The following is an 18,311-nucleotide window of genomic DNA, read 5'->3' on the forward strand; positions in this document are numbered from 1 at the left end:
CAAAGTTAAACCTTTACAGAAATGCACCTTTAATAGTTAAGGGTCATGAAATGTATAATGTCTTGCCATATAAGAACTGGAATTAATACATATTGAAGAAATGTGCCTTTTCTGGTATACTAATGTAATGGCCCATGGCTGTAGTGTCTTGGTAAGGAGGACTTTCATTTGGTTGTGGTTTAGGCCCTATGTGTCTGCATGTAATTCATAAATGGTGGGGGTCGCTGCTGACATAAACCAATTCTTACAGTATTACAACAATGCTTTTTTTTGTGTGTGTTTCATTCCATTTCCCTTTTCTTCCTATTCCGTAACCTACCAATTACATTTGAACTCATCAACTGAAATAATAAGAAAAGAAAAAAAAAGACAAAGAAATACAAAAATTACAAGTTGTCCAGAACAAAGCAGCCCTGGTTTTCCCATAGGGTTTTCCAAACCAGGCTTTCCACAGGTACTGCCCCTGGCCTGGTGACGCAGAACGAGGCCCCTCCTCCTCCAATCTAGACCTGTAACCAGTTTCCGGTGAGAGGAAGCTCAGTCAGCTGTCAGACGGAAGAAGGCGTGAAGAGGACCAGGGTCGAGGCGAGACAACATAATAACGCTAAAAATGTCTAATTTTTCGGACAAGTTTAGCGCGTACACGATGACGCAGCTCAACGAATTGTTAGAGGACGACGAGAAACTCAACAAAATCGTCCAGGAAATGGAAGAGGTATGTTTGCACGACGCTTTGGTGGGCTAGCACTGACTTATCGTTCACTGCTTTTTTCTCCTCTCCCCTCCCCGAACCCTTTGTTATGCTTTGCTTTGCTAACACGTTCCCGGGAAATAATGTCATCCGTCACCCAAGTTTAAGTGATAATACAAAAAAAATAGCGTTTTCTTGGGCATGAAGCCTGTTAACCGAACTAAAACGAAAAATGGTAAACTAACCTTGGAATGGAGCGCACAGCAACGTTGTTTTTAAGTTGTAACAGATTCAGCACTGTCTGCTGCGACATTGTTGTGTCCCAAGTTCGCAGACGACAGAAGCTTTCATTCTTAGTAAAACAGGAGCTGGACTGAAAAGTGTTGCCTTTCTGTTCACTATTTTAACTCAAGCAAAGGTTCTCAGTTTTCATATGGGCCTCTTTGGAACTTTGTAAACCTTCAAACCACTGTACAGCAGGTGTTCACTCACTGACACTGCTTACAGACATTGCTTTGGGGGTAACCATTAACTGCCACATCCACATTCTGATATTATGCTCATTAGCCTACAATCAGACGAACACGTATGCATCTGATAAGTAATTCATACTGTACAAATAACACTGGGAGACAGGTCATTCGAATGCTTTTACTGTGTCATACATTTGGCATATCAAGAGTATATGTACTGGCATATACTAAAAAACCTTTAATTGCGAATTTGTTCTTCTGTTTGTTCCCTGAGTTGCAACAGCTTTCCCACTGTTAAGTTCAAATAACAGTGTAAATGTTGCTTGTCACTTAAGTTGTCACACATCAGCCCTTTGGGCTCTCAAGTGATGGAGTGACTTTACTACTCCTGCCAGGAAAGCAAAGTCATCCCCTTTCTGCCATCAATATTATCTGGAAATCCAGATCTTAAAGAAGCAAATGACATGACTCTACATTACTGCATTCACTAATTCAGATTCACTTGTCCATTTAACGTCCTCTGTCACTGCACCTGACCATGTTCATATGTTGTTCAATCTACAGTGAATCACTCATTATGAGAGCAAAGGGAATGCGGCTGGTACACACTTAAACATCAATAGAAGTACGACAGACAACATGTGGTGGTAGTGATTTACATGAATCAGCTATGTTTTTCGTCCTCCCTGTCCCTGTTAGTGACTCTTCACGGTTTCGTTTTCCTTGTGCAAAGGCCTGCAGGGCCCATAGGTTACTAAGAGGACCCTGATGACAGCTAAGTCGCTACACTTGTTGACTTAAGTTAGTCATAAGTTTATAGCAAAGACACACTGTAAAAGATTGACCAAGCAATGCTTCAATTTGAGGTGGAGCTGGGAAAGCTTTTATTATCATAATGTACTGCACAGGAACAAAGGTAGTTGGTGTTGTAACTCACTGCTAGTGACAAGAGAAAATGCATTTGCAGCTGGAGTATATTAAAACAAGCACACACCACACATGCCATTCAGATTTGGCCACCGGCGTTTTCTGTTGCCTTGTTATTCTCAGCTGTGCTGTGCACTGGGAACTAAGACTGCTTGCTGGTCATTTTCTATTTTATCAGTTCTGTTTCTGTATCACCTGGTGTCCCAGGCCTTAAGTTGTTTCATAACTGATTGGACTCTGACCTCATGCACAGACAGCAGGCAGTATGTTTACGTGTGCCCAAGAAACCAGGATCATACTGAGACACCTCAAGGACTTTCCAGTCTGCATCATCACAAACCGTCCGTTAATTGGGTGGTGCCGGTATTTTGCAATCCTTTTTGCTCTACTTGAGCACCTGCTGTTGTAACTGTACAGCAGGGGGGAGCTCCCTGTGGTACACTCGGCTGAACACCACGTTTTGTGCGACTCGTAGAGGAAGGAAGGCCTATTCCCATACGACAGTGACACACTCATTAAACTGTTGTAATTTTGTCTGTGACGGCATAGTGTGGCTGTGGTGGTTGAATCTGAAAAACACTAATAGTGTTTTCATGTTAGCAGGCTACCTCACATAGAAATGGATGTCATAACCTAGTGCTGATTTTCTGTACAGTCACTGTTGACACTATTTATATTTGTTTAATTATTGGTTGTGTGAGCGGCTAAACAGGTCTTAGTTTGTTTAACACAACGATTCTATGGTGGTACAGTATGCCATTATCTCCTACCTACTGTACTGTAATACACACCCAGCTAAGTGACACTATGAGAGTTTCCATTGAGCAGCAAGTAAGGAATGATGCAAAGTTGACCTAGTTTTTGAATACCACTGCATTATGGTTCTGGTCATCTCCATTTTACATTGCGCAATCAAAAGTAATACAAATTTGTGATTTAGGTTTGACGATTTATTTTACTGCGAAATGTTGCAATTAATTAAAACAAATTATTTGGTAAGCTCTGTGGAATTTTGCCCTTGTCTCCTCACCAATACACAGTTAATAGAACACAGTGTAGCTCTGTAGCAATTGTAATTGTACTGTAGCTCATCTTGCCATCCATTCTGTAATCTGTATCAATCAGTAATTGTGGAGGCAAACAGATTTCAAGACACTTCGCTTTATAAGATAGAACAAAGTTTAATATACATGAGCTCATGGGAGAAGTACGTTAAACATTCAGGTGGTGAATTCGTTATCTCTGGAAAGCAGGGATAAAGTGTAGCTACAGTATAAGATAAGAGAGGAACTTGCTTGTGTTACAGGCCAAGCTGGACCCAAAACAATACAATACCAGGCCTGTGCCACCACGGCATCTTGATTCTATGATATTCAGATGGTCAGAACATATCCTAAGGCAAAAGATGAACAATATAATAACATAAGTTATATTAAACCATAATAAAGGCCCTTTCCCACTGGGCCAGATAAACGGATAAAAAAATATCTTTCTCCATTCAAGTGGATGGTAACATACAGATAAAAAAATATCTGTGAACAGAGATATATATTTTATATCTGTATCATACCATCCATTTGAATGGAGAAAGATATTTTTTTATCTGTTTAACTGATCACCCGAGAGAGACTTGGAGTAGAACCGCTGCTCCTACACTTGGAAAGGAGTCAGCTTAGGTGGTTTGGGCATCTAGTACGGATGCCTCCCGAGCGCCTTCCTAGGAAGGTCCTCGATGCACGTCCCACTGGGAGGAGACCCCGTGGCAGACCAAAGACCAGATGGAGGGATTATATCTCCAAACTGGCTTGGGAACGCCTCGGTATACTCCCTGAGGGAGTGGAGGAAGTTGCTCGGGATAAGGAAATCTGGAGGTCTCAGTTGGAACTGTTGGAACTCAGTTGGAACCCCCGCGACCTGATTCCGGATAAGAGGTTGAAGATGGATGGATGGATGTTTAACTGGTTTAGTTTTTAGTTTAGTTTATTTGATCAACTCATACATCTATACGTACATCCACATAATCATTTATTAAATGAACATTAAAACATTGATTATTTATAAGAGTGTTCAGATCTTTTGCACTGGCCCAGTGGGAATGGGCCTTTATTCCACCTAGGCACCTACGTCTACTGTTGGCCTCTGGTATCTTCCCACTTCCCAGTTTACCCTCAGTTCTGTTATAAAGAAACATTGAAACTGAACCACAGTCATTTACTTTTATCTGCTGAGCAGCTTGCATTGGAATGTCAAACACCTTTTTTCCAAGGTCAAGTCCACTGTAGTAGAACATAAGAAGGACCACTCGCCCCAGTACTTTTCCCTGCTGAGCAAGGGAATTTAATTTGAGCCAGCAAAACTTACATCTACAAACCCACTTATGAAACCTGTATCATACTGCCACAAACCTGCATCATCCTGCCTCACCTTAAGCATTAGTTTGTTTCCATGAAACATACATAGTGTATTAATAACGATATTGTAGAGAATGTGGCTAGAGCACAGAAGAAAAGAAGGAAGGAACACAACTGCTGTTAGACCATGAGAACCTCCGCAGAGATATTGTTGCTTGTTTGAGAGGTTTGGTGTGCAAGCACCCATTATGCCAACCTGTACAGTATGTGATTGAAACACAGCTCAATGCCGATTATCAGGCTCCCTTTTCCCATTCATTCACCATAACTGGCCGATTCACGTAAAACTTTGCACGCACACTTCCTAGAGGCCAAGGAAAAACCCCTGCCCTTTTTCACGACAGCCTAGTGCCACCACAAGGAGGTAGATTTTTTGCAAAACCTCTACACACTTTGCCCAAAGTAAACACATTATCTCTATAGTCATCAGTCATGTGATCAAGACGGATCTGTCAGATTTTTCATATTTCATCCTGATTGGCTAAGATTGACCTCAGCTACCTGGCCTGGCTGGCAGAGATCTGTGCTCAGAGAAGCACATTTTCTAGTTAGGCTTTGGTTTGACAGAACCAGCCTGCGGTTATGGGTGCTACAACCAACCACGTGCTACACCCAACCAAGTGTACAATTGTAGGCGAGAATTCGAGAAACCTCAGCCACCAAAAAAATACCCAGCAAGGGACTGGCAGCTCCTAGTTGACCTAGTTGGAACTTGGGATTCTCGGACCATCGGATCATCGCAGCTTGCACACACCAGCCAGACATGGTCTTGATTGTCCATGGTAAGCAAGCAGGTGGTCGTGTTGGTTGAGCTAACTGTCCCCTGGGAAGACCGGATGGAGTAAGCTCAAGAAAGGAAAAGGGCCAAGTATGCTGATCTGGTAGCCCAAAGTCAGAGGAATGGGTGGCCTGTTGAAGTAGGCTGTAGGGGCTTCACAGACCAGTCGCCCTGACCCTGACCCCATGACCCTGGTTACATCACTGACAATGTGTCCATGTTGCACCACAAGGTGAATCAAAGTACTGATCAGTATCTACAGTGGGCACGTGAATGAGGGATTTAGTTCTTCTTGCTAGGCTGGACACTTCAGGATATGATGACGCTAGACACAGTGGTAGTAGACTGACTTAGCTGCCTCTCTCTCGCACCAATGTTGTTTTCTTGTTTTGAATCCAAAACCCACAAACAAGGCCCACTTAATCCAGCCCACAAGTGCCTCACTTATTCTATTTTAGACTAAGCCTTTTCTCTATCATCAGAGACCCACGCCACACAGTGGTATTTTTAGAGCTTTTCAACCTATTCCCACTCAATCAATTTGACATACAAATGAAGTCACAGCAAATGTTATTCTTTTTTTCAGTGCCTTTTAGATTGTATGCAATTCTTACCAGTGACTCGTTTCATCTTTCCAGTTCAGTATGCCTAATACATTAGATGAGGTATATTGTAGTCATTTTGTTTCTACTACTACGCTGTAACCAAATATTGAATTTGCGCAAATATACTTACATAACATTTACATTTTATGTATCAGCAATTAAAATGATGGTCCTTTATATAAATATCAACAGTTACACAGTTGGCTGCTACAGGGATGAAACCTCAGAAACTAGGGAGGTTTGGGGAAACGTCAGGGAATCATACCATTCATATCATATTGTTGCCATCGGCAGAACCCTTGTATCTCCATATTTCAACAGCTTTTATTTCACATAAATTTGCACAAAAGTGGTGAAAATAACAGATTTATGAGCCTGTGTAAGTGTGTAGATCCATTATTTTGGCTATTTCGGAACATTTTGGGAAGTGAGTGATTAAGTCTGTCTGTGGGTTTTTACAAATATTTAACAAAGCTTTTGGCAAATGATAGCAGCATTGAACAGAGGTTATTTTTTTCATATCCTGAAACATTTTGACCATGCAACTGCAATAGTAACACATTGCGCATAAAATCATTTTAAAGGAGAATCTCAACATCATATTGTTTCAATTGTATGCTTTTTTCCTTTTATAACATTAGCCACTTAAACTAGGATCACTAGACCTTACCCGTTCGAAGATATGTGCTCCAAAATATGTGCAGAGTGTGGGTTGTGGGGAAAGTTACTGTAGCTTGTGCGTGCGTGAGAATATGTGGGAGCATCATAATGTAAGGAGCAGCTCATGGAGGAGTGTATATTTATGATGGATACAAATAATTTAAAATCATTTTTAGGTGAATAGAAGTATGAATGCGTGAGTTTGGTGGTTAATCTGATAGATGGCCCCATTAAAGGGCCCCAGCTTTGGGGTGTAGCTCCAGAGCCTGTGAGAGTGTAGCTCTCACAGGCATTTGTCATTGGGTTGGCCTGTATTGTTATTAATGAATATACTTTTAGATGAGGAAAATCCCGACGAGGTACCGCTTCCTCTGAGTCTGAGCCACAGTGTTGAATACATTAATTACTCTGACTCGGGCAGGTTAGGGTTGCAGTGAGTTACCACAAACTTCTTCCATGAATTTCTGAGTCTGTTGCATAACCCTTTTTTGCATAATTTGCAAAGAAAGGCTAGTTGCACTCAGATGCTGCTGAAGGTGGGACTTGAAGAATGGCAGCAGTAATGGGGAACAAAGGTTTATAGCCACTCCAAGTTGATGCTGTGATTTGTTGTACAGTATGTTTTTGGTAGGTTCTTAGATTTTTCTGTTATTTCTTGTGCTTTAGGCCTCCAGGGCGACATATTCTTAAGTCCAACAGTGAACAGGCAAACTAATCTGAGGAAAATCGGGTGCAAATGAGTTTGATACCCTAGACTTGAAAGCTGATACAGTTAAAACACCCACTATTTAAAAGGAAACAATTATGATTCAACATTAGCTCTATTTAGGGCTGTTTTACTGCCATTAAAGAACGACGACTTTCGAGGTTGACTGCCGCGATTTTCGTACCTTTTAAAGATAGACACGTGTGCGTCCATCAAATGGTATGGAGTATCATCATAACCCTGTTTGATTGTCACAAGACGTACAATCATAATGGCAAAACCGTAAGCGGTTCTACAGCAACTTTGTCAAGTGCTGTGGGGCAACACAACACAATGCTTGGGGTCCATTTTCCATCCACACAACTTGTCAAGAGTCAGTCCCACCAAGCCTGTACTGTGTGTGTTTTTAGATGCAAGAGGTCCAGCAGACCAAGGAAATGACTCTGGCCAGTAACCGGAACCTGGCTGAGGAGAACCTGGCCCTGCAGCCCAGGCTGGAACATAAGAAGGACCAACTCACCAAGTGCTACGGCTGTCTGCAAGAAAGATTTGAGGCCTACCAGCTCCGCAAGTCCACCCTAGGTACTGATGAATATTTCAAGTATTAAGCAGGAAAATCTTGAGTGAGTGGATAATGAATTAATGATGCAATAAATAAGTTGTCTTGAGTGGCCCAGCAACCTAGTGGGCTTACAATCTAGATGCAAAACTAAAATTAATGTTGTATGCATTTCAATCAGACTGACTAATTGCCAGTGTCTCCATAGAAATGCCTTACTAAACCAAATATTTGGAAAATGTCAAAAGGACAACCCACAATGTAAACACACATAATTGGACATTCTTCTTTTTTTTTGAGCGGTACAAACAGCTCCTATAAGTCTGACATTGTGTGTATGTATGAGTGTCCGTATGAGCACGGTATGTCTGTATGAGCATGGAACATCATTTATGGAGATACATAAAAGGAGATATGCACGTGTGTTGTGTTTTGCGATTTTTTAATGTTTTTTTTTTTTAGACATTTCAACCTCCCAGGTCTTTGTTGAACAATTTGAACCAATTCATTCCATGAATCTGTGTTAATTATATAAATTCAGATACCAAATTCCCTATATTCTGCACATTCCCCAGTGGTAAAGGGGTTTTACCTTTATTATTGCCACCTTTATTTTCTATGAAGTGGTTGTGGCTATTGCTACAGCTTTATTTTCTTTATCTTCATTATTATAATTGTATTCTATTTTATTACATCCAGCATTATCACTATTATTGTCTCATGTTGTATGTTGTGGCAGGCACAGGTGTGCGCAAAAATGCCACACCACTGCTTGTACCTAATATGAGTGAGTGAATCCTGAATCTTGAACACACTGCTTCTTTTGACTTAGTTTGTTTGTCTTTGGCTTTCATCTCAAAGAGCCACAGCTGTTCACATAACGCTACACTCCAAGTCACCTAATATAACGATACTATTATTATAAGGCAAATTCCTCTTCCATTTATAGCAATTGGTGATATACAAGACTCTGATTAGCTGTCAGTAGTTCACCAGACACCAACAGTTGCACTGTGTGTGTGCTTTTGTAATATTCTGTCATGGGAGACTTCTGTGTTATGCAATAATTTCCCTCTGTCGTTTGTTTGTTCCTCCACTGTCTGACACACATATCCAACCTGTTTCTCCAGTTCCCTGGTTTCCCGTTATAAGCTGTAGCCATAGTGATGGAGGCGCTGGGTCGTGTTTCTGCAGGAGGACAGTCGCTAGAACTGATCTCTGATAGTCGGTGTTAAACAGGTTCCAGAATTAGATCTCCACTGAAGTACAGTACCGCTCTTAAAGGAGTAGTTCACCCCCAAAATGACTTTTTTTCTATTGATTACTCATGCCATGAAGAGTCCAATAATATTTTTTGGTTTCTGTCACATTCCTAAGACAAAAATTTGATTCGAGTAAATTTACCTGACCTGTTTCGAAACGGGTCACCATCCGGAACGAATGGGGGTACATTTATTGTTATCACATTTTTGTCTTAGGAATGTGACAAAAACACAAAAATATTGTTGAACTCAAGTCTCCATGGCATGAGTAATAATCAATAGAAAAAAAGTCATTTTGGGGGTGAACTACTCCTTTAATAAACTGAGAGGTCTGTGCTACAGTGAAATAAACAATAAGACATACCCGGGTCCTCAGAGATAATGTAGCGGTTAAAGGCCTGCCCATACTTTGACCGAAACCGGACGGTCCGGTTCGACTACAAAATGATGTCACTCGCGACTTCTGAAAAGCATTACACTGAATGAGAGTTCGGATATTTACACGTCGGAAATTGCAACTCACCGAACATTTCGGAGATACTTTGGACAGGCCTTTAGACTCCCCCAACTTACTGCCTTGCAGAGCAACAAAAGTGTACAAAAGGGAGGCTACCGTCCATACTGCTCATGTTGTAGTGATGTTGCATACAGTGATGCTGGTGGTTTATTCAGCTTGTACCACAGAAACACGGGGCCAGAGAGAGGCTGTTTTACCATTTACTTGCATAGCTCTGTAGTGTTCTACAGCATTCCCTAGCATGTATGAGTAAGATGGAGCACCGGTAACACTTATGAGTTTGGTTGACGCAATGGTTGCCAAGCAGCTAATTCAAAATAACACACAAACAATCTGCCTTGTTTGTCATGGCTCCAGCTGTGGTGATTAAAAAGTTAGATTATTTTCTCGTTAAGCGCACCTGAGCTTATTCTCTATATGTTTTGTATATTTTGCCTCACTGCTTTTTTCCCCCCTTGAGCTTGATCTTTAGTGTTCATTCTGAGAAAATATTATAGTGGCTGGACTGCCATGGCAGGCAGTTGTTGATGGCTTTTGTAAAATGTAGGTTACCCAGTTTGTCTACCCCCCCCTCACTGTCCTAGTTGTGGATTTGCTGTGAGCATCACTAGGAGTGTGGCTGTCTGATGACAGACAGAACTGTTCACTACATCTACGACATTTGAACCAGTATGAAACGCCTGGGCCACTCAACTCATTCATCTGTTATTAATATTCATTATTCTTTTGTACTACAACACACTTGATGTCTATTCGGTTTTGTGGGCTGTTAAAATATGTTGGTATTACATTCATGTGCATAACCAAGATGTAAAGACATCCTGTACTGAAAGCTGGCTTTGAGCCAAAAAAGACTCTTTCAACGACTCGCATACAGTACAGTACGCCGGCCCCCAGAAATGAATGGTCCATGCATCATAGTAACTTCTTTCACACTCTGTGAAGTTATGGAGGCTGGGGTGGCAAGGCAGACAGTGCCCCACCCCCCACCATAACCAACCATCCTGCCCCCGAAGACTGCACCCACACTGGGTCATTGTACTACCAGGGCAGGCGAGGGTGAAACAACAGTGGCTGGTGGGAGGGAGAGGGGGATGACTGGCCTAGAGAAAAGGGAGAGAAAAGAATTGAGAAAACTAGGCAAAGGCAATCCAACACAGATGGAGAGAGCAATAAGCAATCATACAGACAAAGAGTGAAAGGCAGTTGGAGACAGAACATTGGAGAGATGGCTGGAGAGAAATGCAGTTACAGAGGCCAAATCTCCCCTCTCTGCTCCTCAGTGGAGGATGACGTGCATTCATTTACTAAATGGCCATCTCATGATGGGCTGGGTCTGTACTCCGTATTCTCTTTGCTTTGAGCCACAGAATCACTGCTCTGTGTGGAAGGACTGCTGCTGATTTGCTTGTAGAGGCTTGTCTTGTTAGTTGTTACAGTCTTACAGAAGAGAGTGTGAGAGAGACATACCTGTATACAGTATGGAATTGCAAGGAACTTTACCCTGGAAAGAGGCATTGTGCCAGAAGTAGAGTCCCGGGCCATTTGTAGGTTCTTTCAATTTACATTGCAAAAAAAAAAGTACAATTGAGTACAAGCCTAAAAACTATCTTGTGGTCTTTATCCTTTTAGTTGACCTTTGCAGTGAACTGTACTGTCCTGTACTTTTTCCTCTGTAAACTTCCAATAAAGTATTCAATCAATACGCCACATATGTGGATATGAGCTATAAATATACACATACATTTATTATAAATCCACATAACCAACATCTGCACCAGCTGCTGTGCTTTGCAAACTGTTAATAAAGTATTCAATCAATCATCTGAATCAAACTTAAGCTACAAAGAGGGCATATTATGTCTTTAAGTGTTTGGGCTTCATGATTCAACAACGCTGCTTAGCAATGATGAGATGAACAACATGATAAATAGCCTACTCACCCCAACGTGCCTTTTGCAGTCATTCAGCTGATTAAACTGACCTCCGCCACATGGCTTGAAGAAGTTGACAGACTGTGTCAGTGGTTGGTCTCTTCTAGACGAGACGCCCACATCTCCCGCAGCGAATGATTCGCAAGTAATTAATTCAAAATGATTAGTTCTTTTAGGTAAGCAGGAATGAACTTGGTCCCTTCCTCAAAAGTTATCTCATGTAGTTCCAGTGCTTAATTTGAGGGGGAACAAGGGGAACATGTTTCCTTACCTCTTTGATTGGATCCGGCACCTATTTTATTGGATCCGTCACCTATTTGATTGGATCCGGGACCTTCCGTGTCAATCATAATAGTGCTGTTTGGTCATTTATGTTTTCATCCTTCCAAATAGAGACCTTTTTGGCTGCAGCATTTTTCTTTACTTTAGATTTTCTTGTTTTTGTGGTGGTGCTTCATAGGTGACAGTGACACACAATAGACAAGTCTTATACACACACGTACATTTAATATGCCAGTTATTTAGATTGATCATTCCAATTTGCTAGATTAACTACCAGTGTTTATTGCTGCAAATGTTATACTTGGTGCGTAAATTAAGGTAAATAAATAATGGGTGCAGCCCGCGTGTGCGTGCAGCCCGGGATCTGGCACCTATTCACTGACAAATTAAGCACTGTGTAGTTCATTTATTTCCTCCATGTTGAAAGACTGGTGACTCGAGGTTCAGTCAGTCAGTTGCAAAATGCAACATTTTGACTGGCTGAAGAGAGACAAGCCTAAAAACTATCTTGTGGTCTTTATCCTTTTAGTTGACCTTTTCAGTGAACTGTCATGTACTTTTTCCTATGTTAAACTTCCAATAAAGTATTCAATCAATAGGCCACATATGTGGATATGAGCTATATACACATACCGGTACATTCATTTCGCCATTGGGCTGAACTACATTAGGATTGTGGAACCTGAAGTGCTGAATGGAGAACAGATTATTTAAAACTTGTGCATAGGAACAAAATGAACAATAGTTGCCATCACTACACTTGGCATCAAACTTTGCATGCTCACTCCCAGTAGAACTAAGAATACACTCCGCTGTGTGTGCGTGCACACTTACCAATTCAGCTATAGTTGACTCACTGGGGCCTCAAGCACACGGGAAAAACACCTTTACGACCATAATGAAACACTAATCATGAAATCAGTTCTTTTTGACAAGTGAAGATAAAGTAAAAGTTGGACTCAACCGATTTAACTCATTCATTGCCTTTTCAAGATGGCCGCCAAGTACCAGGATGCCACGTTCCTAAATTTCTAGTGCACGGATACGTTTTTAGTGCATGGATGGTGCACGCCCCTAGATCATGCACCATATGTGTATTACTTTTTCACAGCTTTCAAACAAAAGAATCCGCTTGGAAATCCGTTCAGGCATTCATGAGATAGAAGCCTTCAAATTCAAACAAAACAAACAAACATGGCTGCCATTTTGAAAGATGTGTTTGTTATGGGGCTAAACATGCAATTTCTAGTGAATTTCTATCCCATTACTACTGACTGTATACTTCATTTCAGCTTGCCTTAGTTACTTTATTTCAAAGTCAAGTACTGTATTAATTTATTTAGATTGATTGAATACTTTCTTTGTTAACAGTTTACAAATTGACAGAGGTGCGGTTTACAATGATTGTTCAAAGCATAACACAAAAGGTACAGGGGCTGTTTCCATTGTGGTCCTGAAAGTAGGGTTAGCACCTAGTTACGTTTTAGCTTATGTTATAACATGTGTAAAGGATTTCTGTCTTGTCCCTTCACAGACCACAAGTCAGGAAACACTTCTCTGGATACTCTGCTGGCTCTACTGCAGGCAGAGGGAGCCAAAATAGAGGAAGAGACGGAGGTAAGAACTGTACTGCCATCTTCCACCGCACGTCACATGTGGCCCATGCCTGCCTGAAATATGTTTTTTGTATTACAGAGGCTTGCATTATTCACAGCGTGTTAGGGCTTCCTTGTGGGATGACATGTTGACTTTGAGTAAACTCATCTGAGTCATCTGATGAAAATATATCATTCAGATTTTTTTCTCTCTCTCCAAATTAGGTACAAATGATCTCGTAAGCCATGTGATAATGACGGTCAAACGGGTTTGATATTTTATACTGGCTACATGTAATTAGTTATACAATTTTCTTTCACAGAAACGCAACACATCATGAATGCTGCATTCAGTCATCCCCAAATTGGAATTGCATGATGCTATTGGGTATCTCAAAAACTACTTTAACTTCTGCCCATACTAGGGCTGTCTTCGACTCAGGATTTATCAAGTCGATTCGAGTCGCGGGGGTTAATCCGACGCGTCGACGAATCGTTTGTGTAAAAAAAAAAAAAGTTGTGCTTTAATGACTGGAGAGGAGGCGCGACCGCGACGCATTGATAGAGTACCGGTACAACAGCTGTTGTAAACCACTATGATTGGTGGATTCTCTGCTTTGAAAACTGCCTGGTTGTAATGATTGTATGCCTCTCCAAGGCTAAAGGAACAGGGCTAAAGCGCTAGCATGCTAACGATTTAGCCCTGTTCCTTCTGGAGGAAAAACAACACCAAAGTAGGCTAAAGGTAACAATAATGTAACATCACTGCGTCGATGCAGAGCGGCACACGGCTGCATCACAATGCAAGCAAATTGTCATAATCTAAAACTTTTTAAGAAGTCCTCTACTCCACCGCAGTCCTCTGCCTTAGACCACCACCACAGAGCCACACTCAGCGAGTCAGCGGCAGTGAGTGAAAGTGAAAGCGCATCGCGCTGCTGCTTCTTGGTCAGCATTAACAAGTAGAATAACAACAAGTCGACGCATTTCCTCTCAAAGCGGTTAACTTCAAAATAAGAGCACCTTGTTATATGATCAAGGCAACTTTCAAATCACGTGAACTGGTTTTATTTTTAAGTCTAGTTGCAAGCAGTAGGAAGTATGGACTAAATAGGAAGAACATGACAGTCCAGCGCTCTCATACCGCACCGGTGTGATAAAAAATAATATATTTTTGACGGCTCGACTCAAACAATTGGCGTCGATTCCGGGGGCTTAAAACGACGCGTCGATTCGTCGAATTTTTGAAGACACCCCTAGCCCATACACAGCACCACACAAACGTTCAAAGTTGCAACTCTTCCTTCAAAGTCTTCAATACATATACATAATGTATACAAATTATGATTCTGGCCGTGTAGACATCAACTGGTTGGCAGAAGCATACTACAGCGTCACTTCTATTTATTTATTTTTGAGCGGTGGTCACAACGCTCCTATACGTGGCCGTGTGTGTGGGTCTGTCTGTCTGTCTGTCTCCGTGTCTGTCTGTCTGTCTGTCTGTAGCCTGCAGTAACCTTTTCTGACCACACATGTTAAGGGAGGGGCGCTGTTGCACACACACACACACACACACACACACACACACACACACACACACACACACACACCACCGCTCAGTTCACACGAGTGTGATTTTTACTTTGTGAAAGTATTTAAACATTTATTTGTTTCTAAATCCTTTTTCCCCCATCTCTGTCCACAGAATATGGCAGACTCCTTCCTTGATGGTGATGTGACCCTGGACACGTTCATTGATGCCTACCAGAGCAACAGGAATCTGGCCCACTTGCGGCGGGTGAAGATTGAAAAGCTGCAGGAGATGGTGCTAAAAGGCCAGCGGCTCCCCCAGGCCCCTCCTTCTAGCAGTGCCCGCCCACAGGACGCAATATCCCGGCCTTTACCCCTCCTCCCGGAGGTACCCGGCGATGGCAATTCTCCAATCCCTCATCCCCGGAGGAAACCCCCGCTTCCTCCATCGCAACATGCCCCAAGCCCGCCTCCATTTACCACAACCTCGTCGCCGCAGCCCCAGCCTCAGCCTCCAATATTTTACGCGGCTACTCCTTACCCGCCAATCCCTCCCAGAGCAGGACAGCAGTTCCCCAATGCCAGTTCTGGCTATCCCAATCCCTTCCTGTCTCAGTACCCCCCTGCTCTGCCACAAAGGCCCCCGCCACGCATGGCTGCACAGCCTGGCTTCATCATGCAGTAAAAAGAAAGAAAAAGAAACGGGTGGCTGTTGAGAGGAGGCAACGCGTATCGTGGACTCTTAATACCCACCGGAACGCCTCTGGAACTCCTCTGGATACTATCATCATCCACGTGTCAGCTTTTCAAAGGAATACGACACGTCACGCAATACAAGAGAGCCCGACATTTAACACCGGCTGGTCTGGTCATGTTCAGTGAAACAGATCATCTCTCTGGATTCTTGTTCCTTCTTTCTTGCCACAAAATACTCCCATCGTCTAACATATGGACCTGACCCAGTCTGACTCACTCTGCTGGCCTGAATCCCTTCAGTGGAAGGGGCTAACAATAGGCTGTAGTGAACCAGGTGTCCGTCAATGGAACACTGTTCTGGGACTTGGCATCTCACACTAGATTAACTTCTCAGCACTTTTTTTTTTGTCATTGGGCAGCACCCTTGGCTGTGCATGCCCCTCAGTTTCAGTCTATCATCTCCCTCGTGTTACCAGGACACTACATGCTCCTGTGACTATGCTGTCTAAGGAAGACTTCAGTCGTTCAAAAGAGTTTATTTTCTTCAGTTTTCCAGTTGGAGCTTAGTAAATTTGACTGGTAAAATATATGCAAACAAAGAGAGACCTTAATTACTGTGCAGTTTTGATAAACAAATATCTCCCAGATTATGTTGTGGCAAAACTGCATCTGTGCTGTTTTTTTTCTTTGTTTTGTTTTGGAGGGAGTGAGTGAGGGGGGAAGAATCCAAAAGGTACATAGAAATATTTAAATTTCAATAATATTTTACAATAGTGTACTAATGGAGTTATGTTAATGCTTTTACAGGATAGACTGATTAACATTGTTCTGTGTACACAAGGGCTTTTGGTAGAGCATCTCTTCTATGGACAAGAGTTTAAAGAGTGTGCAGATTTGCCTCGTTCAAGAGGACCAAACATTGCTCCTGGTCCTTATCTCAAGGCAGATATGGAAGAAGAAAGCACAGCTTGGATGTTGAAGGAAGGAGGGTGAGTTGTGTAGAAGCACTCCAATAAATACACAACGGAAGAACAGGCCTTAAGTTTGAGTTATACTTGGTTGCGCATGTGCACCGTGTCGCGCACAGAAAATACAATCTTCAAATACAAATCTACAAGCTCACAATGCATTGCAGTGTGATGCGTGATATAGTAGATCTTCTGTTTTCGGTTTGTGACAGTGGTTCAACCAAGTATAAATCATGTGCCTTGCCTAAAAATGAAGGATCTTTGATGTATAGCCATATACTGTTGTACATTTCTTCTGTGTTTTGTCACAGGTTCCTGTTGTAATGCAAACACTCCTTTTATGATGTCCATTGTCTTGAACGTCCAACTGGGATACAGTTATGCCAACAAATCTCTTTGAACCTCTTACCTTTCCTATCACAATGGCTCTGCACCAAAGACTTTCCAATGTCACTGTTTTGTTCAATATTTTCTGCCATAATCCTTTTTTATAAAATACAAGTGTGACATTTGATTAGATAATTGACTATATTTTCCCATCATATCTGCTGTGAAGAAGGTATTGTTTGTAACAGATTAATGGATCCACATTAGTAATGTGGAGCTACAGTAATAATTGTCATATTAAGCCACCATTAAAATTCAATAGCGTTGAGTTTGTAGACTACATGCCAGTCAAATCTCACAAAAATAGTCACTTAGCGTGGGTGGTTCTATATCTTAAATTTGACTATTTTGCGATATAGGGGGAAAACATCACTATTCTGCGACTACTGTCTCTGTGCACTGTTGAAGAGCCATGAGTGCCTACACTTGAAACTGATGTTGATCACACTGTCGAGGACAGGCATCCTGATTCTAATCCAGGCCTCTCTGTTTGTGTATACAGCACACTGACTTGATCTGACAGCTCTGTCCCCCCCAAATCTCCCGTAAATAACGCTGCACCCTCCACACCATCCAGATCTGACATTGACACTCCAATCCCACATACACTCCCATTCCCCCCTGGCAGTAAATCAACATTAGCTCTTTTCCCGTCCTACTGCAGTTGATTTGACAAGATGCCAGAAGGTACAAGATTGAGCTTTGAAGTTTGACTTGTCTCATGTCCTGAAAGCCTGGATTTGCATTTGGCTGGAAGCCAGAGTTGAGTGCTGCTGTAGAACATGTGCCAGTCAGAGAGACGGGCCCTCAGGATGTGTGCCTACTGGTGCTTGTGGTTTTCTTCCATTCTTTCTATATTGTACTGACGTTTGTCTGGGGCAGAGGGTTTTTAAGATTTGTGCATGTTTCAAGATGGGCAATAGGGGCTCCCTCCCTAGATTATGTTTCATATCATATTGATTGAAGTTAAAGTGTTTCCCTCAATGACCATATTCACGTGATGGCCATTTTTTATTATTATTCTTTTGGAGGTGGGTGGAGTAATAGCAAAATGGCTGCCATGTGACTATAGTCTATGGGAAGAAGAGGACCACAGACTGAGCAAAGACTGCTTTGTTGGCAAGTAAAACATATATACACGCCTGCATAAGTTAAAGTATCAATGTCAATAAACCAGCATTTCTAACAACTAACAACAATTATTGTGTGCATGGCCTCCTCTTAACACTTTTTGTTTAGGTTTTGAGCTGAACCCCTGTATTCCTGGTTTTATATGTGGTTGGTGACATTTTCAGTGTAATGTAGGAATTTACGTATAATGAATGTTTAA

General features: G+C 41.9%; 1 protein-coding gene across 1 annotated transcript; it reads left to right on the top strand.

Annotated features, from left to right (window-relative positions):
- The first annotated feature begins 568 nt into the window (after positions 1-568).
- vps37ba (VPS37B subunit of ESCRT-I a) lies at positions 569-18,311 on the top strand. Its single transcript, XM_080739202.1, has 4 exons — positions 569-715; positions 7,662-7,833; positions 13,340-13,422; positions 15,106-18,311. The coding sequence occupies exons 1-4, from the start codon at positions 611-613 to the stop codon at positions 15,613-15,615; spliced, it is 870 nt and encodes a 289-aa protein (XP_080595328.1). The 5' UTR covers positions 569-610; the 3' UTR covers positions 15,616-18,311.

Source organism: Nannobrachium achirus (assembly GCF_963921795.1).
Source record: "Nannobrachium achirus genome assembly, chromosome: 12".
NCBI classification, from domain to species: Eukaryota; Metazoa; Chordata; class Actinopteri; order Myctophiformes; family Myctophidae; genus Nannobrachium; species Nannobrachium achirus.